Raw genomic sequence first — 25,583 nt, 5'->3', positions numbered from 1 at the left:
GATTCTCGGACGATGAGGACTAATTTCTATTTTGAGACACTTTATAAATAGAGGTCCAGGTAACCTATTATAATTAACGTATTAGGTTTTTCCTCTTATGATGAGGTTGTGGATGCAATGCTTCTTATACCACATTAAAACATGTCATTGGCAAGACTTTCAGTGGAAAGTTGTTGTTTCCCCTAATGGACTAAATGCAGAACACCAGAAATAATTTGAGCGGATCCACAGAATATTTATAACCTGATCAGTTGAACATTGTCAAAAATCTTGGACACCGACAGAGTCTGTCAAAAGTATTGGCCTCATTATTATCTTTCGAAAAAACTCAGCGGAATGTCTGTCTGGGTTGAGAGCAAAAATTCATCACCTCAACAGGAGGACGATGATCGCTGCTTCATCCACGCAGAGGCCGACGACATTGTTAATTTCAGTACCTCCCTGAGATGAAATGAAAGAAAAAAAAAAAGGGCAGAGAGGAACAAGAGAGATGGATCCGGTTCAAGCAGCACCCTCTCAGTGCATATAGAGATTATTCTGTATTTCAATTTGCTGCGTCTTGTACTGTTCCATGGTCTGCAGTTTAAAGGGAGGCCTTTTATGATGCAAATGCAGGGAGGAGCGATAAATCTCTCTCGCTCGCCTCTCCTGGGCTCTCCTGATGCAAAGAGATGGGCTCTCTCTCTCTCTCTCTCTCTCTCTCTCTCTCTCTCTCTCTCTCTCTCTCTCGCACTTTCACTTGCTTTCTCTCCACTGCAGCATTATGTTACACTCACCCCCAGGCCACATGAAAAATGAATCAGGCCCAGGTGATGCAGTGGGAGGTGTGTGTGTGTGTGTGTGTGTGTGGATGTGGGGGTCGTAGGGGAGGTGACAGACGGGTGACAGAGAGGGAGGAACGGAGAGGTAGAGAGAGAGACCCCAAAAAGTATTGCTTTGACTTTCCTTAACAAATTCTAGGTCACTTTAATTTGGGACATGATAACTCTCACTCAGTCACAGAGACCAACGTGCATACACACAAAACCACACATACACACACACACACACACATACACACACAAAACCACACATACACACACACACACACACACACATACACACACAAAACCACACATACACACACACACACACACACACACACAAATGCAAACACATACTTGACCACAGTGATTCCAGTGTGTGCTGTGATCAGATTCAATTGTAGTGCTAGGCTATTGATAAAGACTATATGAGGAATGATTCAGTGCACACCAGCAATTCATTAACTCTCTATAATTACTATAACCTTTGTCAAATTGCATCTTAGTTGTTTATGTGAAGAGAAACCATTTAATTTTTTTCAAATTGGCTGCCAATATGACATCTGATTTTTAGTACAAATGCCCAAATTATACATTTTTTTTAGACTTGCTTTGCAGAATAAAACATTGGTGGAGTGCCCCTTCAATATTGTCTTAACATCAGCAGCCAAAGATGAACTTTAGCCAATTAAAATAACACATGAATGTAAACCGAATCTGACAAAGCAATCCATGTTAATGTTCAGGGCTCCATAGTTTTACTCTATGCTTCATGTGTTCGTGTCCGTCAGTACTCAGAAAGTTTGAGGTTTGATCCCAGCACCGATGCAGAGTAAGATCATACAGAGAGGGTGGATGAGCTGATGAGCACACAGCTGACTGGGGTATGTAAACACATAAAGGCCACCTGACATCTGGCTTGTGTATCACGCACAAACATCTGGGGAAAACATGTGGTTAAAAGGCATTTAGTGAGATATTAGCAACTGCTAATCCCAGAGTCTCTGTGCTGTTTCTCCTCATCAGGGGGAGGTGGTGGATGTTCAGTACGGCAGCGTGGATGACCTGAGGAGAGCCAAAGACACCCTGAACCTCACCAACCAGATTGCCGTGGTCAAGCTTGGCCAAGCACCTTTGCTGTACAAGGTAAGATGAAATCAAAGTACCGCTGCTCTGCTCTGTTGAAAAGGGAATCACACATGTTACTTAATGCTCTACTTGAGATTTACCTGATACTACAATCCTGCAGTGGGAAAAAAATATTCAGCCAGACTGAGGAATGAGATCTTTTGATCTTTAAAAATAAGTGCATGGGATGAAAAAAAAAAAAAAAACGAGTTTCCAAAATGATCTAAGGTATTTTAATATACTTGCATCCAGCTATAGCTCACTGCCCTTTGAACCCACTACAGAAAGGATAAAAATACAGCTTGCTGCACAGGGATTTTCTTACTGAACATGGCATATTTCATATGGCTAGTCATGCATCACTAATTCTTTGTATTACTTTTGCCATAAATGTATCATACCTGACTTCTGTATCTGCAGCTCTTCAGTGCAAAGATGTCTGAATCCATTTGCCTTCATAAGAAATAATATTAGGAACGCATTGATTGATTAGGGCTGTTTCTGCTTGGATGTGCGCCACATTCAACTCAAAGCGGTTTTCCCATCAATTAGAAGATGACAGGGAAAATATAGATTCTGATCAAGTTAATCAAAACATAAACATCTACTTACATGTTAATTACTGATTCATCTATCTGCAGTTTCCATTCCGTTTAAAGTAATTCAATTATACAAACCTGAACACAAACTCCATGAGGACTTTTACAATAGAGAAATGGGAAATTTATACTGTCAGTGGCTTCTGACACCACGTCAGTTGACTAAATACGTATAAATATACCAAAGTAAAATCAGGTGTGTTACTGTACACAAATGATCAAATTACTGACATTGAATTTTACTCATTTATACTAAGGGTAACTTCTTATACAAGAGGTTTAGAAGCAAAGACCGATGCAAAACCTTTTTTTTTTTCAACCACAAGCCCTGGAGCTTCACCTCACATTTTCTTGCATCAAATGAACCTATGCTGATAGTTGTTACTGTGATTAACATCTCAAATTTGTGTCAAAAATATGTTAATTACGGCTATTTGATTGAGGTGTGTGGCAAAAAGTCTCCACAAGCACTTGAGGCTATAATAATCAACTTATTTCATTCCAAGATCATGAATAAACTAATAAGCCAATGTGGAAATTGTGTGGAACGTCTCGAAATTGCTACTGGATGAATGAAATCTGAAAGAGCAAACTCAATCCACTGATGAAGACCTTTTAGAATTACGTTTTAGGTTTAGAATCTCTGAAAGAAGCTAAAAAACTTCACTGAACCTGTTGCGAATCTTTTGTCCAACTTGATGGCATTACCCTTATAAATGTTCTGAAGAGCCAATTTAGAAGTAACGATGTCTTACAGCCAATCAGACCCAAGGATTTCACATTCAACTTCCCCACTTCTTATGCTACAGTAAACCTTATATTTTCATTTGTCATCCTGTTAAGTAAACCTGAACAAAGACCTTACAGACTGCTCTGTAATCTGAAACATTCTTAAATGAAAAGGAGAAAGATTGCTTCTTATTCTTATGTTTGAGAGTAGCAGTAAACTCGTAATCATCGAAGCAACGAATACCAACTCAAGTTCCACTTGCTAACTTTTCATGGAGCTTTCAACTGTATCACACTGTCTTCACCAGTGGATGAGGCTTACTCTGTTATCATGGAGATGGATCTGTTCACATCAGAGGCATCCACAGCACTTTTCCCATCTGCTTCAAAGTTAAGCGTCAAAGTTAATTACTGGACATGAAAAACAATGGTATTACACAGTCTCTCTTAGAAGTTGTAATTTGTTCACTGCAGTTGAAGGCAGTTGGGAAAGGTAATAATGGGACCTCGGGTTGGGACAGTTTTGTCAAATTTGATCCAATGTTTCACTGAAGTCCAAAATTTAATTTGTAGTGTTTAATAAATCCAGGCCCTGAATTTACTAGAAAGTGATCAAATGATTTATTTTTAGCTGTTTCCTTTGCTTTACTCATCGAACATTAATCTACTTCTGAGGTTCGGGTGAAAAATGACAAGCTAATGAGCCGTAACAGGAGCAAATGGAGGTTACAAAAAAAAAAAAAAAAGGAAAGGAAATGTTTAAAGAGGGGTCCCCATACTGCATTTACATTTACACAGTTAGCCTTTTAAAAATCCATTATATCAGACTTGGACTGCCGTCACATGGGACCCTTCCAGCAACAGGCTGCTGACCCATTTTTTCCTCCTCGCCCACAGTTGGTGACAAATTTGATCATGTGTACTTCATAACGTCTCTGTGTGTCAGCAGCTGAGAGAAAAATGATCGCCCTTTACATATAAGTGGGGGGAAAATGATTGATGAGCCTTGTACTCTCACTAATGAGTGTGTGAGTGTGTGACGATGACTGCAGGCCCAATGCTACACATACAGTTCAGATTCATATTTGATACACGCGCATTGAACACGTCTTGAGCATGTTAACTTAGCTCATTTGGTTCCATTAATATCAACACATCTTACACTGTAGAATCACAATGTGAGCATATTACTGCATATTATCATATACCAGCACAGTTATTCATAAACCTATATTGATCCTTGCTTCTCATTATGATCCGTGTGAATGTCTCTGGTGTGTCTGCTGTGTCTTCTCTCACTATTGTAGGGTAAGGCTGGGTAAGGGGCTCGGAAATGCATTATGTCAGTGATGGGACCCCACAAAGAGAGGTGTACAAGGATATGTGTGTGTGTGTGTGTGTGTGTGTGTGTGTGTGTGTGTGTGTGTGTAGTGTGTAGTGTCCCCGCTTCCCAGTGAAGGACAAAGTTGTGATGAGAGAAGAATGACCGTGGTTGGTTTCACATATTCAATAAAATAGTCATCTACGCTCATAAAAAACAAGGACGCTACATCTCCCATGGACAACAATGAAATACTGCTCTGCACAGTGGCAGCTGTCACCCCCACCCAGAAGCTATGATTTGATCATCATGAAGAAAACAACTAGTCATGTGAACAAAAATCTAATTCAAAAAGGATTATTAATAAGAAGTCTCTTCAGTATTAATAAATACACCTTCTCCTCTGATTAATGTTAGAAAATAAGCGCAAAGTATACACCAATCAGCCACAACATTATCATATATATATATATATACGGCATATAAGCCACAGACAGTTATTATCCAACTCTGCAGTTCCTCTCAGCTCTGTGAGGTGTTTCCTTTCTGCCCTTTGTTGTGGTTCGGTTCCCTGCTCACTCGCTGTTCACTCATCGCTTTTCATCAGTCCTGTTTACGGCAGCAATAGGAGTTTCTGATAAACTCACTGGACACTACCTGCACAGCGCCAAATAAGATAGTCAGACAAAGCTGGACCAGATTTTACCTTCAGGATTTTTTTGGAAACATACACTCAGTTGGCAGTTTATTACGTACACCTAGCTTAAGCTAATGCAGTCTAATGCAACGGTCCTGCAATAAATCCTACCTTCATAAAAGTTATGATGCTCAGTTTGTTCTGAAAATTCTTGTGATCATCTCGAAGGCTGCGGTTTGTGGTGCTGTTGAATTTTACTGCCTTATACAGACAGGTGTTTCCACCATTTAGTCCACCTCATTCATATCACTGACAGTAGGCTAATTAACAGAAACACCATTCTGTCAGGTATGCCTTAACAACGTCATATGTGATGATATGTGAGTGTTGTGTTTTCAGCTACCTGACAGTATAGTAGTGGACAGTACAGTACAAAACATTTTAAGTGAAAACGTATTTCAATATTTTTAGTGTCTGTGTAGTTGAGACTTGAGTAGCTGTTGTCCTTTTTCCACCCTCGCAGTAAAGCACTGTGTGAAATGCTTTTGCACACATCTCGATGTATTCGTGTGAGTCTGAATGTGCCGTCTTTTTTCCTTACACATTGTATCTTTGTGTGTTTGCGTGGATGTCCAGCTGTCCCTACTCTCTGAGCTGGGTTTCGGGGGTGCACTGCTTTACATCGACCCATGTGACGCTCCCCCTGGCCGCCACACCTGGAACCAAGCCTTCAGGGTCACTCTCAACCCCGGAGGAAACCCTGCCATAGGTGAGTGATTTTATTTCCTACCTATTGTACATAATTGTCTACTTTATTAACAAGCTACAACAAAAAAGGGCAAATAAATAATAAGTAAAAGTTTACACATGGAAGGACATTACACCAATCGCAAAGATGATGATTGGGTTTTTGGTCACCTCCTGACCAAGGTTCTTCTTACCTGGTTACACAGTTTGGCTGGATGACCAACTTTAGGATGAGTCCTGGTCATTCCAGACTTCTTCTATTTCACAATTATTGAGGTCTTTGTGCTCCTGGGAAAACTCAAAGCTTTAGAAATGGTTTTATACTCTTGATCTATGTGTCACCGCAATGTTATCATGGAGGTCTGCAGAGAATTCTTTGGATTTCGTGTCTTGGTTTTTGTCCTGACGTGTAGTGTGGATTGTGGGACCTTATATACACAAATGTGTACAGCAAAGTGCGTGAAAAGTGAAGGGTTCTGAATACTTCCTGAAGCCATTTTATATTTTATTATTAGTTTAAATCAGGTATATTGTCACTATATTGTACATACAGATAGGTGACAAATTAAAGGAAAAACCTGAAAGTGGTGGAGAAGAGTCACTGAATGGGTTTGATTAATATGAAAATGATGTGAATCATATTCTATGGCCCTCACAGTCATCAGATATCACACCCATGGGAGATTTTGGAGCAACGTCTTAGGCAGCACTCGCCATTACCATCGACAAAACACCATATGAGGAAATATCCCCCCCTCTTCATTATACAAGATTTAAAAAGTGTATGGGAAATGGACACTATGAGAAATATTTTTAAACTTCTAATAAAATATAATTTTATTAATATTATTAATAATTTAAGTACAGATCTGTTTAAATACTGTCTCTCTGGAATGTAGCCAATGCCTAAAACTTACTCACATTTCTTACCTTGGCCTAGGGCTGAGGACATTATATCTCTCTGTATCTCTGTGACTCCTTTCTACTGTATTTAAATCACCATCCCAAGATGGATGACCTCTTCGACCCTCAGTCTTGTCCCCACTTCCTGTTTTTCTGCCCGGTCTGGCCAATAGGGACATGTCATTACCGCTGAAGTATCTTTAGTCCTTGTAAGAGTCCCAGTACCACAGTAGCAAGACCCAGTAGAGTCCCAGCAGATGTCTGGACTGCTGTGTGAGCATGTGTATGAGTGTGTGTGCGCGCGTGTGTGTGTGTGTGTGTGTGTGTGTGTGTGTGTGTGTGTGTGTGTGGGGAGGGTGTTTAAGTGGACGAGAGAGAGAGAGACAGATGCTGGCTGTCTGATCTCTCACCAATCACAATGCTCTCAGGTCCCTGGTGCTAATACAGCTCAGAAGAACAGAAGATGTGAAAGGACACCTCATTACTCAAATCAAGCATTCTTTATTCAACAGCCAGAGACTGCCTTGCTTGGATCTCTTTTTTATTATTAGCCTGCTAAAAAAAACAAAAAAAAAAAACAATATTCAGTATAATTCACGTTACAGCAGCACAGGATACAGGCTAAAAACTAAGACTATTAAAATAAAATAAAAAATAATAAATAAAACAGGAGACATGACATTAAAGTTATAATCCCTTAGATTTCCAGGAAATCTTTACACTGTGTTATAGCGCAAGTTTGTTTGGTTGCGCTGTGAACAGATAGACCAGTAGCTAATCACAGTAACCGTCGGTGTTGACAAATTAACCAAGAATGAAATCATAAGAACTACAACCTATAGATATATACATGTACATATACATAACATGACAATACCTTAGACTCTATATATGAAATTAAGTGTAGGTATAGGTATGAATGATAAATACAATTTACATTAAAAAAAAAATATATATATATATATATAGAGAGAGTTATATAACACATGATAACAGAGAAAATTTATAGGTCTTAAAAGCAAACGTCATGGAAAGTCTTTTTTCAAATTCATTTTTGATACATTGTATAGGAAATACAAACAGTAATATGACATTTACTCCCATTGTATTACTTGAATATGTAGTACACATGAGTTATTACAGCTCTCTGATGCCAACCTGAGCATCACAGATGGTAAATCTACTTTTTTTGAGTGTTTGATTAAAGAAAAAAATGACTGCTGTCATGTATGTCAGTGTGCATAGCTAGCACAATTTTTTAGCCGTCTGTTACTTAACAGCCATTCCACTGAATAATATGTGTTTGATTCCAGATTTTTAAGTTGTCCTTTGTTTATTTTTTTCAAACTAATTTAATTATATTTCTAATAAAGCAGGAATTTAAAAGTCAGATATTTATTCAGAAAGTAGGGGATAAATGTTCTGTTCATCTGTGATTGCTTATAAAATGAACTCTACAAAATAAGTAGACAAATGCTGAAAATTAATTTCTCTTTTTCATTTGTATTTTCTGGCATTTCCATCACTGTTATTTTCTTTTGTTCTTGAAAGAATTTGTGTAGCGTACAAGTCACAGTGCTAACCCTCATTACAGTCGTACAGTAAAGTAGTGACATGGCTGAACTGCAGGACGATGCTACTGTATGGGAAAGGATGAACATGTAGTTAAAGAGAACATTTCTGACATCATTTAGTAGTGCAAAGACAATTTCTATCCCCAACACTATGCAGGTTTTGACACACTTGCATTGGTGTTAGTGTTTGCCCAAGACCACATGTGCTTCGGGGATCTGAAGTTCCCGCATTTCACTCGCATTTGCGATGAGAAATAAACGTGTGCAAACCGTAAAATGTATTTTGGGAGCACCGTGTGTGAATAAGATGTGGTAAAAGAAATGAAGCCCAAGTAGCCTCTGAGGTCACTGCACTGAACCGATGATGTCAGCGTAGTCCTGACTCCTCCTGTGGACCGCTGACTCAGCTGAAAGTGGTCATGACAACCTGCCTACAAAAGTAGTATCTCGCTGCACAAGCCAGTGGAAATTAGCAAGTGAAAGTGACAACCACTTCTAGACAATATTTCTGAACCATGACCTTCAGTATTTCTTCAGTATCAAATTTGTGATGACAGCCATAATAATGATGTCATAATTACATAATTATTAAATAGATACAGAGAGAAATGATTAAAAATCCTAGTGCACTTATATATTCAAATAATTTATATAATTATACAATTGAAATAAATAAATAATATAATATATATAATCTTATAAAATATTTAACGTGTGATAATGTCTGTACTTATTTGTACGGGCAGAATGACAACATAGCCCTTGACCTGATTGTTGCCGGCCTAAAATCTGCAAAATAAAAACCCTGCTGATTACCACTAATGGTCAGCTGCCATTCCTCAACTTAATCTTCAAATGAGTCTTCACTGGGTAAAGAGAGGAAATTGGGTCCATTACAGCAGTAAAGTAAGTTGGACCATTGTTTTATTCAGTCTGCAAACATTCTGTACAAGGAGTTTTTTCTGTTTTTGTTTCTGTTTTTTCTTTTCTTTTGAATGACTGAATGAACGAAGTGCTACATTTATTAAATGGCGGTAGAGTTGGTCAGAGGTGGTTCGGGAGGATGGTGGGCATGCAAAAGTGCAAATCTGTCACATCAGAGACCAGAGATTACATCCCCGGTCCTGTGAAGTCACTGAGAACCTTTTCTATATTAAACCAGATCAGAATCTTTCTTTAACCTTAACCGACTGCTGAGTGCTGAAATATAGCCATAAAAAAGTTTAATACTGCTGAAATAGATGTTGTACTGCAAGACTGACAGCCAAAATCTGATCTTTGTACTGATGTGTTCAGTATCAATGTCTTTGCAACTTGGCTGATATGTAAATGATCAACATATGTAGGTGATAAACATATTCTGGTTGCAGTCACGTTACATACAAAACATATTTGCTGTTACAAATTAGACGTACGGTATATAAATGTCATTTCTAGGGCACAGGTTGTCTGGCGTGTTCTACTACAGTATTACATTTGCTTTTCAGTGTGATAGCACTGCAGTGTTGTTTAGAGCCTGGCCTGTCAGACAGACAAGCTGTACTGTATGTTAAAGGGAGCATCACTGCGTCTCTTGGTGGCGTGACAGAGAACAAGAGAGGAGGAGAATTTAACACACAGCGACTTTCAGTCATTTTGGGCTCGTACTTCACACATACTCTGGTACTGAACAATCTCTCACAATTTACTGAAATGTAGGCCATTTTGCCACACTTCATGTGCACTTAGGCTGCGAGAACTGACGTACTTCCCGCTGTTTTGTGTGACTATTGAAAAGCTGTTGTGTTGCACCTGTTTTGCTTGGGTTGAAAATCTTTTTACCTTTCAGGCTCTTGGTGTTTTAAGAGGTTTACAACATGCTCAGTTCTCGGTGGCATCAACTGCACCTCCCTTTTCAAAAAAAAAAGAAAAATAAGACAGTAGAAGCTGTCAAGAGTGCTCCCCTGTGGAAACGCTGCCAGTAGAAGAGCTGTTTAGACTGAATGTAATTCTACTGTTTGCCAGGGCTCTGTTTAATGTTCCCCAGACTTTCCCCACCTCTCGGTTTATTGTTTAGACTTTGTTTTCTTCCTCTCTCCATCCTCTCCTCCTCCTTCCTCAGCTTGTTAATTTGACTGTTCCTTGTAACGTTGTATCACTGCTGTGTTGTCATACGCTGCCTGCTGAGACAGCCACAGCAAATCAAAGCCGCTGCCATCTCATACATACGTATTTCCCAATTACGTTATGTAGTATTTATGTCTATATTCATGCATGTCCGTGTGTGTGTGTGTGTGTGTGTGTGTGTGTGTGTGTGTGTGTGTGTGTAGGCAGGCGTTGCAGAGTAGAATCGACTGTGTTTTTGCGTGCAATAATAAGTCGGTAAGGTGGAAGAAGTGTGCGTGTGTGTGTGTGTGTGTGTGTGTGTTTGTGTGTGTTTGCAAGCCTTTCTTGGATGTGTATTCATGTATGTGTTTTCCATTTGTTTTTTTTATATGCCTGTGAATGTCACGTGCGGTGCTGCATGGAGGAAAAGAGAGACAAATCAAGTCGTGTGCAGATTCCTGCAGAGCCTGCAGTGTTTGCTTAGATATCATCGGCAGGTGTTCGCTGTCAGGTTCACTCCACGTTGCTCCAGCATTCATCTAGTCTGATATGCACCATGCTGCTGTAGCATTAATTTAATCTTAGAAAAGATGCCACATCTTGGATATTCTTGCTCGCCCTATAACTGTCTCGACACTTGGTTTAAAGCTGAACCAGAGCCAACAGGAAAGTCAGCTCATTGCAGGCGCATTCAAAATGACTGACTGAGAAAATCATCGACGACTGGAACTTTGTTTTGTGTGATTTGGTGTATGAAAGCTTGGTTAGTACTTTATTGCAGAACATAGATGAACAAAAGGAATGATTTGCGGATTACAAGTGTAATGTGGGAAATGAGTACGCTTGTAAAAAAGTAAAAACAATAGATGAAATTAGACTGGTTAAATTCTAAACTGGTACTTACTGTGCGCTACGACAATAAAGTTGAATCTAATCTAATCTAATATAATCTAAATATTTTGCTCCTTTATCATGAATAGTATCAATATTTCAATTGATATCAGTGATTCTGGCCCTGATATTACTTTACTTGGTATCAGATCTAAACCTAATTTTGTGGTGTTGTCCACCCCTACAAGTCATTGCCTGACAGTGTTCCTTCCTGTACGGCTGGATTTTGTATCTCTGGAAAGGTGTCACAGAAGCAATATTTCTTCAGTAAACAAAATCACATTGTTCCTTTTGCAATGTCTTCTACCAGGAATATGTGGCTGCATATATTTGCTTCGCCGGTGCAGTGCCTTGCTGAATGATGTTGTGTTGCAGCAAAAAATTGGGTTTCAGCTCTTTAGCTGGACAACCCTGCATGCTGCTGTCAGTCCCAACGAATCTTATATGGATTTGAGCCGTAAAAATCAATCTTGTTTGAAGTAATGGTGATAACCTCGACTGGTAGACGGTTGGATCATATGATATGTATTGAATTGTTTCTGTTCACATATATAGACAGGGTTAGGGAGCCCCTTTGGGTGCAGCATCATTAGTGGCACAGATGCTGATTTTGGACATGTAGCAATCTGCCTGAAAGACGGGCCATGTTTCAAACTCATGAGAGAGCAGAACACGAGGGAAATAGACACGGTGTCCTCCCTTTGTGGGGGAAAAAAGGCGAAATAATTGTTTCTGGCACCCTTTTCATCTCAGACACCTCATGTCTTTTGCCAAGTTGTTGCCCCTGGTAGTGAGGTAATTTCCTCTCTCCTTTGAATGTAATTGCCTTTTGTGTGGTTTGTCTTGCACTGATTTCTTTCCGCAGCCCCTTGCTGCGTTTAACAAATGAGAACTGCTGGTCATCAGTTCGTGGTTGCTCTATGGATGGCTTCTCTTTGATATTATACACCACAGGTTGTGTGCATGGCTGAGATTGCATTAATTGTGTTAACCTTTAACATGCAGCACCTCGTTCTCAGCGCTACTGTAATTCAGCCAAACAGAGAATGTTCAAAACTATTTCACCGTGTTAAGTTTTGAACTGGTTGACAGGTGGGTCTTTTCAGCGGGTCCCCTGGGTTATTTAGAAACCTCGGCTTGGTTCAGATGAACCCAATGAATGGAAAATGTAGTCATTAGCATATTGATTTAAATACAAGGTTGCTACAAGACATCTATTTCCTCCTCTAAATAGACAATCTAGACTTACTTTTTATACTGCAAAAATGTAGGAGGTTGGTCGAGATGGATGGTGCATGTAAGAACTGCAGGACTTGACACTGGAAGACAGCCTTTGCATACAAAAGCACTTACATTAAGATCAAGGGCATGATTTTGGCAACTCACTCTTCAGACAGGATGTCAATATCGGATGGTTGTGCAAAGACATGAGATTACATTGAGCGAGTTTCTACTTCCACTGCTGTAGGGCTAGAACAGTGACATTCAATTTTGGCATTGAAAATAAAATTTGAAAATGAAAACAAAACCTGAACTGAAAAGGGAAACCGGGGCATTGTAAAGCTTATATTGAAAAATACAAAAAAGTTTATCCAATGAATAATCAATAATAAAAATAATAAGATAAAGATTTATTAGAATGCCACATGTATGCCGGGCCACTGTGGTAAGGACTAAGCCTTCATGGCACTGTACGAGGTGCGCTCCCCAGAAAGGGAAGATTTACTGGCACTAACGCCTCCTCCAGTTGTTAAAAAAACGTCTTGCCTTGGACAAAGGTAGCAGGCACAGCGAGGCAGCACTTTGCCAATATGAGGATACATGGGCTCCCTGTAGCTATATGATTTTCTTTGCGGACATGTCGGCAGACTGACCATCAGAGCGCATAACATTATGCATCTAACGTGCATGGTTAAATCTAGATTATATTCATTTGGATCACAGCACGAACCCGAACAGAACAGAATTCATCCCAACACACTTTAACAACAACTAAAATTTAAGGGCTCCTTTCAAGAAACATTGCATGAAGAGTCCGCCTTGAAGTACGGCAAGATTAGATTGTTGATGTTGTAGAATAATGGAAAACCACACACTACTCTCAGGGACAGTGTTTTTTTTTTTTTTTTGTCTGTGTTTGTCTTTTTTCCCAGCCCAGTGCCAAACCTTTTAAAATCCTAGCTTGCTACAGTACCAGTGCATGGCAATTATGTATGATAAGGTTAAGGACAGATTGTTGTTATGGTTAATAAAAAGGACAATGTTATTTGCAAGTCTGTGACAGGACGTTGAACCCTGTGCCCTGCATGTAAGTCTGACGCACTACACACCCACCCACTGGCCTGACCTCCACACTCGTACTTTCTGCCTTTGTACATAAAGGGCACACTGCTTCCTGAATTGGTACTGAACATTAGCATTGACGTAAATTGTGAGGTGCATCCAATATGAACTTTTTGATGAAGCTTTATGATAAAATGATAATAGATAATGATGTTCCATTACCTTTTAAATTAACCTATGATTCACAGCTAGGCTTTGTGAGGTCCGAGTTATGATGATAAAAAGATGCAAGAGGAGTGAGGAGTTTGGTTTGCATCATCCATGAGGGAGATTATATTGCAGGCTGTAAAACATTACGAGTGAAATAACATTCAGCTTTCTCAGTCCTGATATGCTCTTTTTTCTTTCTTTTTTTTTTTTTAAATCTTTGTACTCATGTCTTTCTAGTGGTAATACCCATGTAGCCACAAGCTGAAAGCAACGAGGACAGAAGTAAGCATCTCATTAAGTCCAACTTTGCAACTAATTGCTTGTATTTGAAGACAATTGAATCGAGATCTAAACTGGATTTAGCCCACACAGTTGTCAGTGTTCAATGTGAGGCTATTCAGTATGAAGTGAAACCATCACTCTACACCTCACCTCCCATTATGTTTCAAGGTGAAAACAAACTTTTAGTGAGTTCTCATCAGGAATTAGCTCACACAGTTTTCAGGAGAAAGTACTTTCTCTATTCATTCTGCTGAGAGTTGGACTTTGCTGGATTCATTACAGTTAATTGGCTGTTTAGTGGGACACTGCTGAACAGTTGAGTGTGGGAGCTGCAGCTGTAGCATTAGCATCAGCGCAGGCTGAATTATGCATGGAGGTTAAAGCTTCTGAAAGCTTCTCCTTATGATTTATTAATGTCTGCTTGCAGATAGGAATGGATTAGGTCTGCGGCAGGGATACCAAACGATGACACATTCACAATGGTCATAGCAGAGTTGTGTTATAAAATCGGATGGAAATCAGAGCCAAAATTATGATATTATTCCATCAGCTTCCAACGTTTCTGAGACTTTGGCTACTCACAGAAAAGACAGACAGAATAGAAAAGTTTCATACATTGTGTGTGAGAGAGACTGAAGACTGCTGGAAGTCAAATGCCTCATGTTTAGCCGCACTGTCGAGCTCGGCTAAGCTAAACCAACATCTATTTTACATGCTATGTTTTTTTTTTCTTTTTTTGTGCATAGTCTTTGAATTTTACTTAATACTATTCATTACCATCAGAGGCTGTGAATGTTAAATCTGTTACAACATTAGGCTGCATCATAATGCAGCAACTGCGGGATTTCTATGCAAGTAAAGCATCTCTCAAATTATTCAACTAGTAGTTTTTATTGACTTTATTTTTACATTTTTATAGAAAAAGACAATTCTGGTCTTTTCAAATATTACCTCTAAAGCTCCATCTCTGACAGATCTCAGAACTCGACAGGAACTCCAGTTCTCAGTTTTCAATTTGTGGAGATGTGTCCTTGCCTTAGTGGAATTCACATCAGTCGCCACTCACGCCTTTCCATTAACTCTGTATGCAACATTTCCCCATCTTTAATGTACCTCGAATTTTTTATTTTATTTAACTTTTTGTTTTATACACCCTAAGACATCATTATCTGTACAATATGTTGTCAACATTAAAATTTACAGCGAGGAACTCCACACTATATTTTAGTAGAGGTCAAAACATAAATGAATTCTACACGTATGGGTTGAAAGCTACAATCGTTTTTACGTCACTCACCATCACGGCTTAGAGTGGCCTTGTGTGATCTGTCGGTCTTGTGATGACTGTGGTAAAAGTATGTTGTCACCACTGGTTGTCAGAGCATTATTAGGCAAGGAGCAGTTAATCCTTCAAAATAATGTTACATTAATCATAAATCTTCTGCTTATTGTTGGTGTCAGATACACTCAATTACATTCTATCAAAAAGCATATGGAAGCACGGGACCCTGAATAAGATGCTGACCACAGTGTGAGCAGTTGCCATGTTGTCAGGATGTTGCAAGTATTATCATGACTGAACTACAAGTAAAATTAAGAGATGCCACGCAGCTTTCATAAAGTGGAAACCTTCAGAAAGAGTATTGTGGCGAAGGCCGAGATAGCCTTACTTTCAGTGTTTAGTATGTGTCAACCTCCAAAAGCGCAGGATCCTACATTTTCCACAATTCAGCCAAGAGCATAATTCAGCCAATCCCATCTTTTCATCACCCTGATGATGTCATCTGGTTTATTTTTCTGTATTTATATAGGAGATTTGACAACCTTCATGATCTGACCTTTACGTGTCAAACTGGTGAAGTTCCCCTTTAAGCTACATTTCACATGTGACAATCTACACCAAAACAATTCACCTAAGATTTTTCAGAAGGTACTAAGACAGGCAAGGTAAAAGTTTTCCACCAAGTACATCAGCTAAACTTTTATTAACTATGTGGACACAAGGTGTTTTGAGGTCTGTCTAGCAGCACATCCTCTGTAGCTCGAATGGAAGATTGAGGTGCAAATACTAAGTCACCTGAGCTATAAATGTACACTATAACCTATGTTTTTAATCATGCTGCAAGCACACATCATGTACAAACCCTCAGCTCACTGAGCCACCAGGATCCCCCCTCACATCCTCAGACTCTGTGGTATAATCCTCTTGTACTGTCACAACAGCTAAATCTGCCACGTGTCATACACGATCCTATTATCTTCCTTTTACAATCTAAACGCCACTGGAGCTGCCTGGCATCATGTTGGAAAGATAGACAGGTACATCCTGTTTGAAATTCCTGTCACACTGGCTTTACTGAACTTTGCCTTCCAGCCAATTTCACGGCTGATCCATCATGCATGTCAAGTGTGTGTGTTTAACCCACTAAAGGACACAGTTGGCTTTCATTACCCCACTTCCTGTCTCCTAAAATGTGTTGCTCTCCAGTTTTTGCTGTGACTCCGGTGTGTTGGGGTTGTCTGTGAGTGTGGGTGGTTGGGGTGGGTTTGGGGTAGGGGATGTGCAGCAGAGCTTCAAATTGGCTCTCCTTGCCTCATGTCGAGAAGTTTTCTGAGGTAATAGACATGCAAATAACACAGGGGTGTGTGTGTGTGTGTGTGTGTGTGTGTGTGTGTGTGTGTGTATATTTCCAGGCAGTGTTGCGTCTCAGCACTCGGTCAATAATATTATGGAAATTTGCCGTGGATTCTTTGGGTCTCACTGTTTGAGTTGGATAACAAGGCAGTCCAATGAGCCTGTTAGCACGGCGACAGTGACAGAATGAGGTGTTTGTATTGTCACACACTGTATCACAGCATACGACAGGTGGGAGAGGCTGAGAGAGAAATGTACTGTAGACACAAAGAAAGGCAGCGAGAGAGGTAGAAAGCACAAGTGATCAAAGTTCTACATTCCTTTTCCGTTTACTCTATCAAAGGAAACGTGTGCAAACACATTTTTCCCCCTATTTTTTTTTTTTTTTTTTTTGTGCCATCTCGATGTGCATGTGTGTAAGAATAGAGTCCAGTGGGAAATTTGAACATCTGTGTCTCACTGCCGCACAATGCCCTGGAGAGAGCTGAAAATAGATGGTTTGCCTATAAGGAATCTGTTTCAGCAGGTAGAATACCGAAAGAAAAAAAATATATATATATACATATAACATATGGTTAACCTGGCAATTATTTGTACTTTTGTATAGTTGCAGCTTGAACTTGTTACACTTTAATAAAAGTGTTCTATAATTATGTCATGCATTAAAAACACATTAAAAAACACTATCAGCTTTTTCACATTTGTCCCCCAGAGAGGATACACAGTGTCTGAGCAAGAACTTTAAGAATAGATGCAGGCCTTTGCTGAAAATACTGTGTCTTTGAAAGATGTGATTTTTATGAAACATTTTTTGTTTTGCCACAGTGTGTCTTTGATGGCAGATTTAAAGCCTCTGGAGATTGTAGTTCATACTGAGCTAGCTCAAGAGAAAAAGACTGGCATTGTTTAGTGATTTGTGTGATCATTTATGTGACAAAAATGTGTGAATATCTTTATTTTAGTTGTTGTTTATATATTTGATTTATGTTTAATATATTTTTTTGCTCAACTGATGAAATTTTTGCTCTGGAAAATATGTTCTGCAGTTTATGGTCACCCTGAAGGTCGAAAAGCAAACTCACCTAACCTACCACACAACCTCACAATGCAATAGTGGATATGAAATTGTGTATAAATTCAAATCTGCACAATTGAGTTCAGTTGAATTCAGTTACACTTTACGTAGCTCACTCAGTTCTCCTTTTTACAATATTTTGTGGCATACCTCATAACACTGTCTGAAAATACACTTTGCATTGGAGGTGAATTGATGAGGGGTCTAGTCAGATATTAAATCAGAAAACGTCTACAATACCAAGACAGGACACATGACTCTAGCTACGGTGCAGAGAGAGCTGGTTAGATTACATCAGTGGTTCTCAAACTTTTTCACATCAACCCCTAAACTGACACAATTTAGACCGCAGACCCCCATCTAAGGAGATTTTTTCTTTTAGATATTTTATTACAGAAAGTGTCTGAAACACATGACCAAAATACTGTAGTCAAACATTTTGTCATTGTATTACCTACGGAAGGAATTATAGTGAAAATAAATGTTTCCCCTTTTTGTTAGGTACTCCCAGGGTATAAAACTATAAGATAAGATGTACATGAATTAAAAAGAATGAAATATTCTCTATATTCTCCTTGTGATTCTAAGTCAAAATCTTGGAAACTCTGATCCTCTTCTGGTGTAGTCCAATAGGTCTGGACTCTGTCCGTGTGTGTGTGTGTGTGTGTGCCGCCGCAAATTACGAGCACCTACACTGCATCAGTGTGCGTGGCTCTATCTGAAGCATACTATCCAAAAATAAAAATAAAAAAACCCTTATAAACCTCTTTTTCACAACACGTCCATATGAATTTATGAATCACATTTGCATATATCGATGATACTCAGTCAGACACCTGTTTTTATCACGCGGTCAATCACGTCATCCAAGCTAACGAGGGTGACAATGGCGTGGTTCACCAATTAAGCAAAATTACAATGAGAAATAGGTAAAAAAAAAAAACCTTTCCATTTAAATAATATAAAACTTGTGTGTTGTGCATAAATTAACAAACAGTGTTTTGCAAACTTTACCAAGCTTAAGACCAGTGTTTAGCCTAGCCACTGCCGGCAAGCCTTGTTTGTTTTTTTTTCCACCCATCAAGGTCACAGTTTTCATAACTGATTTGCTACTAGAGACTGACCTGGCCAACCAATATAAAAAAAAATAAATATATTAAAAAATACATACTGTTACAGGTTCAACTACTGCTCTAAATGTAGGAAATTTGAAAGCTTTGACCAAACAACGGAAAACCAGTTTGCACACTAATGAGCCAGTCCATATGTAGAAATTAACATTTGAAAGGGTTTTGCATACAGAGGTTTTATGTATCTAGAAGTTTTGTATTTTTGCTACTTCCACTAGTTTCCTAGAGTAATATAAATACAGATTTTTTTATTCTTTTTTTTAAATAACAGATTGAGACTGAACATTTTCAAATTAAACTGTGAAAAGTCTAGACACCTAATTATAAACCTGCATCCACCAACTGACTTTTCTAGGGAGATAGATAAAACCCCGTTAGACCTGCTGTTAATAGAAAATGCAAATTAATCAGATGATGATTTTCTTAAGTTGCAAAACAAATGACAATTCCAATTTTAAAGGAAAATAGTCTGGGGAAGTTTAAACCTGTTTTGGTCATGACATCATCACTGTGGCTCCTTCACATACAAATGATAGTGTTTTTTAAACATTTTAAACAAAAAATTTTGGCCAGAGCTTCCACATTGCACCTTTAACGTCAGAATCGATAGGACTTGAGTTTGTGTTGTTATCAAGTGTTTGGCAAAGCTGTAGATTTGTGGCAGAGTCAGTCTCAAAGGAGACGGAGTTATAAAAACACATTGTTGTTTTTGAAAACATTCCAGGTTCTTTATCTCAGTAATGAATGAAGAAGAGCAACGGGACAAGATGAGGGAAGCAGAGGTGACATGAATACATGAGCAATGGATGGGATTTGGAACGTGATATCCTCTGAATTTCTCTCCGAGCCATTGTTCTCCTTTTCCTGTTCAGCCGTCTATAACAAGTATTTTTTGTTGTTGTTGTTTTTCTTCATGGGGTTTAAGTCTCCCCACAAAGTAAGGTTGATTGAATGGCAATAAGCATTGAGGCAGAATTAGTAAGCAAACCCCCTATCTTCTCTGCAGTTGCATCTTCTGGCCAATTAAGCTGTATCCCATTCCTGCCTCTCTTTCTCTCCGCCTCTATCCTTTCTGGCCGTTGCTCTCTGCAGCTCATTTGGGATGAGGCGGCACTTAAGTCTGGCCAAAAAAGTGTTTTCCCCAACAAGGATTTGTAACAACCACGACCACACAGCCTTTCCGCCCAGCACACAAATGGGTTCCTATTTGAATGTGCAGTAGTGAGGGAGAGGATTACTGACAGGGGTGACAGCTGTCAGAGACATTTTACTCTCCTCCTGTCAACTCTCTGCCTTCTCCGCTTGTGTGTACATGTTTGTCATTCTCAAATGTAGTCATTAGTATTTTGGAGGGAGGTGATCCACAGCGGGCAAACGTGGCATATATCAACATACATTGGGGGGGGGGAAAGGGGAAAATTCACAATCTACTATTTTTAGTGAAGATTTCGAAAACAAATAAAGTGTAAATGGTCGGTTCCCATCATCCCCTGTTAGCTCTTCTCATTTTAGTCCAGAAAAGTTTTTGAGTTGCCACTTGAAACTTATGTTATAATTAGTCCTACCTTCACAGAGGATATATAACAGGTTTTTGTTGACACTTATTATTGAAAGAGCGGTGTCCATTCATCTGTAAGGTCTATATGAAAGGCGTTTCCATTTTTTATCCTTCACTCATTGATAAAAATGGGTTGGACATGATATAAAAAACATCTACATGTGAGATTCATTTCATGGCTGGTGCATAAGCAACCCTGCCTTCTACTCAGACTAACAGCCTTTAGCCACGCTATTTTAATCAGGAGAGACGAATAAAAGGAAAAAAGAAAGAATTTATTGTGAACAGAAGGAATAGACTTTGGCGCCTAGACCCCGGCAGGAAGTGGAAAATGGTTCATAGGTTTAAGGTCCTTCCAATTGGAAAAAATGTGACTCAGATCCTAGACAGTGGTGGTGGTGATGAGGGATGGGAGGATGGGAACGTCTCCATGACAGGGAAACTTCTGATTGGAGGGTTTGATTGGAGATGGTCAGGCATTCACGGTGGAGGTCGGTTACAAAATATTCACGGTGCTGAAATGAGAAAGAGAGAACTCTTTTAAAGTTTGACAGCTCACGAGTGATTGGCTATAGGCCAGCGTGTCAGGTTGTGATTGGATGAAGACAAGACTGAGCTGGTTGAGCTTAGAGATAGCGGGAACAGTGACTACAGAGAAGACATGTGCAAGGGGATGGTCTTCCTGATGAACTTTCGCTAAGCTTAATTACTCTGATTTCTGATTGTTCTCTAGTTTTCTCACCTCATTTCTCTTCTTTCCTTTTTATTTTTCATGTGCACCTCGTACTTGAATTTGCTAGTCAGGAAAAGGTGACTAGCTAACTAGCTAACATATAATTTCCTGTATGCAAACCATAGTTTATCTTTCGTTTGTTTGTTTGTTTGTTTTTTTTTTTTTAAGCAATTCGAAGTAGAGTTCTGCACAAGGGAACCGTCTTATCTTGCAGACTCCACCGGACCAGCAGCAGATAGAGGAGGTCTCAGAAATTGCAATATGTTGTCATTGTGCAGACTGGATGGCCATTTTGTGCTGTAGCTCAACACACGATCTGTAAATTGCAATACAGCAACAGTTTCTAAATCATAGCAGACATCATTGTTCAGAAATTCTGGACGATGTGACTGGAAATCCTGTCTATGTAATATTTCAAGACCAAGAAGGAGCAGGCAGTAGCTGTCTTAACCAAGTTAACGTTATCCCAGTTGGCTCTTTATACAAAATCCCAACAGTCTAAATCATTTAAAATTCCATCCACACTGTATTCCTCACCTTTCTTACCTGTAACACAACTGTTTTCTTGGAAAATTTATTTGTAAAAGTTTGTAGTTCCTTTTTTGATAAAAATAATTTATACATGGTTTTTCTTCTATTTGTACCCCAGGTTCCCACCTTCTTATGATGTTGTCAGATGGATTGAGAGCTTAAAATAAATTGCCTCGAGGTGTCAGTTGTGATGGACCCAGTGCAGGTTTTCAGTCAGTCTCATTCTCAATCAGTGTTTCGCAACATGTAAATATGTAGAGAAAATAAATGAATCAACTCAGGGCCCAATTTGTGACAGTGTGTCCCACAGCTCCTCAGCAGGGCAGCAGGATGGTCCGGTGTTTAGGCTGGTTAACTGTATGCTCATCGAGCCCAGGTTTGATCTTTTACAGCCACACACACACACACACACACACACACACACACACACACAAACACACACACACTGATGCATTCTCCACACCCTGAGTGGACGGAGAAAAAGACACTCCCTCTTGTGTCTGAACAAAGTCTGTTGAAACAAACAGTGTGTGTTTATCCCTTACTGACTCATTTCCCCTGTCTCTCAGTGTCATTATGTCTTTTTATCTCTCGACCCCTCTCTCTCTCTCTCTCTCTCTCCCTCTCTCTCCATAAGCAGCTTTAGCAGCACCACTCTGAGTTGAGGCCACTAGCAGAGCATGTCTTCCCTCAGGCTTACACACCGACTGCAGTGGGTCACACTCTTTAACTGTGAGCCTGTCTATACGTTGAGAGTCTGTACAGTAGCCACTCGTCTGCACTGCAGGAAGTAAAGCCCCAGTCTGTAATCGCAATGTAGTGGTGCCCTCTTGTGAGACAGCTTTACCCCACTGCCTGCTTTGTTTATGCTTCAGTTCAGTTCTGTATAATGCAAATCTATGATTTAGAGTGAGTGAGCATTTGACACAAGAACTCGGGTTGTATGGTGGATACATTTTATGCTGATTTTGAGGATATATATTTTTAGTTGTAGAATATATATATATATATAACTTTATACAGCCCTGTAATATGAAATATTTATCGCGGTGGATTTTTTTTATGTACAGTTGATACTCATGACTATTTAAATTTAGCTTTGAGCAAACAGTATTTAGTATGTGCAAACAGCCTTTTCTTATTTAGAGACAAAGGTCTTGCTGAATAATATCCTTATTGCCATTCATGTAATTTTTGGATTTGATTGATAACATTCAATTACAACTTTGCGATGCAAAGAACTCACAAACATATTTCTATCACTGTCCCTTGAGTTTTAACATACCATCAACTGTGATCGAGATGCCATGCCCCCTAGGAAATTAATTTGATCATACAAGACAACACCAGAAACCAAATTCCATTCATATACATGAGAGCATGGATGGTTGAGATGAGATAAGATGAATCTTTTCTTGTTTGTGAACTGCAACACAGATTCATAATGTATGGAGTTCTAACAGATGCTTTTAGGCTCAGCTGAGTATTACCCACTGAGCATACAGAATAAAGACACATTGTACGTACAGTTCATACATACTGTATGTTTACTCAGAATTAGTTTAGCAGCTGCAGGACCAGCACCGGTTAATTTCTGAAGCACCATTTATAATGCAAAGGCAAGATTTGGCATTTGATTCAGTATTCCCACATATGTGAAAATTGTGTCAGGCTAATTCTTCTTTAACCTGGCCCTTCTCTTGAGGTTTCACGCCGCACAGCATGCCACCACACTCCGTCAAGTGGAATTAATTGCAAATGGCATGACCTGTGTGTCCACATGTATGGGTATATGCACTGTGTGCCTATGTGCTTGGTTGTGTGTAACCCTTGGTGCGTTCACTTCATTTCCTGGTGAGAGCAAGTAATCCAAGGCTACAGCCTCTTTATTAACATCTCTGTGGGCTGAATAATGCACCCTGTTGGCATCTGGACTTCCGACTACCTTGTTATCTCTCCTCATGTAAATGGAAACGACCTCTGGGCATGTTGCTTCTATTTTCACTCTTTGTATATGTCTCTTATAGGAGACTAGCATTTTCTTCTCTTAACAGTACACTCAGAAAGTGTCATTTCTAACACTATATTTATGTAAAAATAAAGAAGACGTGATGCAGGTTTCCTCCAATTGTTGCTCTCAGATACCTTTGCCATTTAAAATGACAGATTTGCTTGTCCTTGTAATATCTCTCTAAATGGTTGGATATGAAATTTTTATTTTTTTTTTTAAATCTTCCATGTCTTTAAAAATAAGTGAGTCTTTTAATAAACTGAGTCATGTTGCAAATTAAATGAGATAACTTGTGTAGCCCAGCCGGCCAAAATGTGATACAGGACAAACAGGTTAGGCAACAAATCCTTCAAACTTAAACAAAAATATAGGTCATTAGTCTACACCCTTGGATGCGACCAATAGGAGTGTACCAGTGGCAAGTGAGCCAGACCTTTGTCGTCACGGTAGCAACAGTAAACACACAGTTAAGGTCACGGATAAAAGAAACAACGCTGACAATCGGTTTCACGTAGGAAATGAACAAAGGTCTCTAGAGTCAAAGTCCTGGGTTTTGTGGACCCATACATCCAACCCAACCTCCTGTTAAGCTGGACTTTGTTGCTCTTTATACAATGTCACCTGACCTCCTCCTTTGCCCCTGTCATAATTACAACAGAAGCTGGAGGTCACCCAACAATAAATCCTAACTATGAGTTGTAATAAGCTGCTTGTAAAGACGACCTGATGGGTTGTTTTTTTTTTTTTTTTTACAGGAGGACAGTCTCAGGTTAGGACATCAAGACAGACTCATCCATCAGTTAAATATCAGTTAGAAAAAGCAACACACAGTACTGAATTGCTGGGGTGCATATTATGTGATGTAATTTTACTGCACATACTAAAAGAGAATAATTGTATAAAAACATAAAAACAATAATTGTTTTATAATATAAAGATATTTGCTTAAATGTTTTCCTGACTCCCGATCTCCTCTTGTAATGCAACAACCATATGAAGGGATATATGTTTGGTTCACCAGTCTACACAGGGCTGAATCACACCTTGACCTTATTAATACCTTATTATGTTGCACTGATGAAAAAATAGCACTAAAACATGTTGACTATCCCCTTTATTTCCCTTAGCTACATCTGCATTGGCAGCACGCTGATATACAAATTAAACTAAATTCAAATTTCATTACTAGAACAGGTAGCTCCGCCTGACTCTACTGTGAATTTGTAATTTCTTGGTGAAGTTGTGCTTTTCTACATTCACAGGTGATGATACACATTATCCTAATAAGGTCTAGGTTATAAAAGAGTGAACCTACCCTCCAAGACATCATTAGCCAAAATGCTGAGAACTAGATCTTCTTTGACACACAAGTTTTTGGCAAAACCTCAAATTGCTCTAATCCATGTAGTAATAGATAAGAGCTCCCATTAAGTAGTTATTAACAATTCCATTTAAAGGTTCAGTGCTGTGCCTGATGTCTGGCTCATAATGAGCCAAACACCAGTCTGGCGCTGAACTCTCTGAAGTGTCTGAGGGGATGCACGGTAAGAGTTGTAAGACTGCACGTGAGGTAGCGCAGCAGTGTCTGTGGGATTTGGGAAGCGTGATAGGAGACTGAATTGCTCTTCATCCCAACACATCTTTAGTTTTGTCTCTTTTCAGTCACGTTGTTTTTTCTCTCTTCATCTTTCTCCGTCTTTGACACCGACAGTAAGTAC

At 39.2% G+C, this 25,583-nt stretch overlaps 1 protein-coding gene across 1 annotated transcript in view; it reads left to right on the top strand.

Annotated features, from left to right (window-relative positions):
* naaladl2 (N-acetylated alpha-linked acidic dipeptidase like 2) overlaps positions 1–25,583 on the top strand; it is a 367,789-nt gene that overhangs the window by 187,942 nt on the left and 154,264 nt on the right. The window contains exons 7-8 of the mRNA XM_087180108.1: positions 1,830–1,949; positions 5,854–5,986. Of these exons, the coding sequence (XP_087036234.1) occupies positions 1,830–1,949; positions 5,854–5,986 (253 nt within the window). The remainder of the gene's footprint in view (positions 1–1,829; positions 1,950–5,853; positions 5,987–25,583) is intronic.

The sequence above is a fragment of the Seriola lalandi genome, unplaced genomic scaffold (assembly GCF_002814215.2).
Source record: "Seriola lalandi dorsalis isolate HSWRI2012SDOR001 ecotype SW California unplaced genomic scaffold, Sedor1 jcf7180002054890, whole genome shotgun sequence".
Classification (NCBI taxonomy): Eukaryota; Metazoa; Chordata; class Actinopteri; order Carangiformes; family Carangidae; genus Seriola; species Seriola lalandi.
This window is presented reverse-complemented; position numbering and strand designations above follow the sequence as displayed.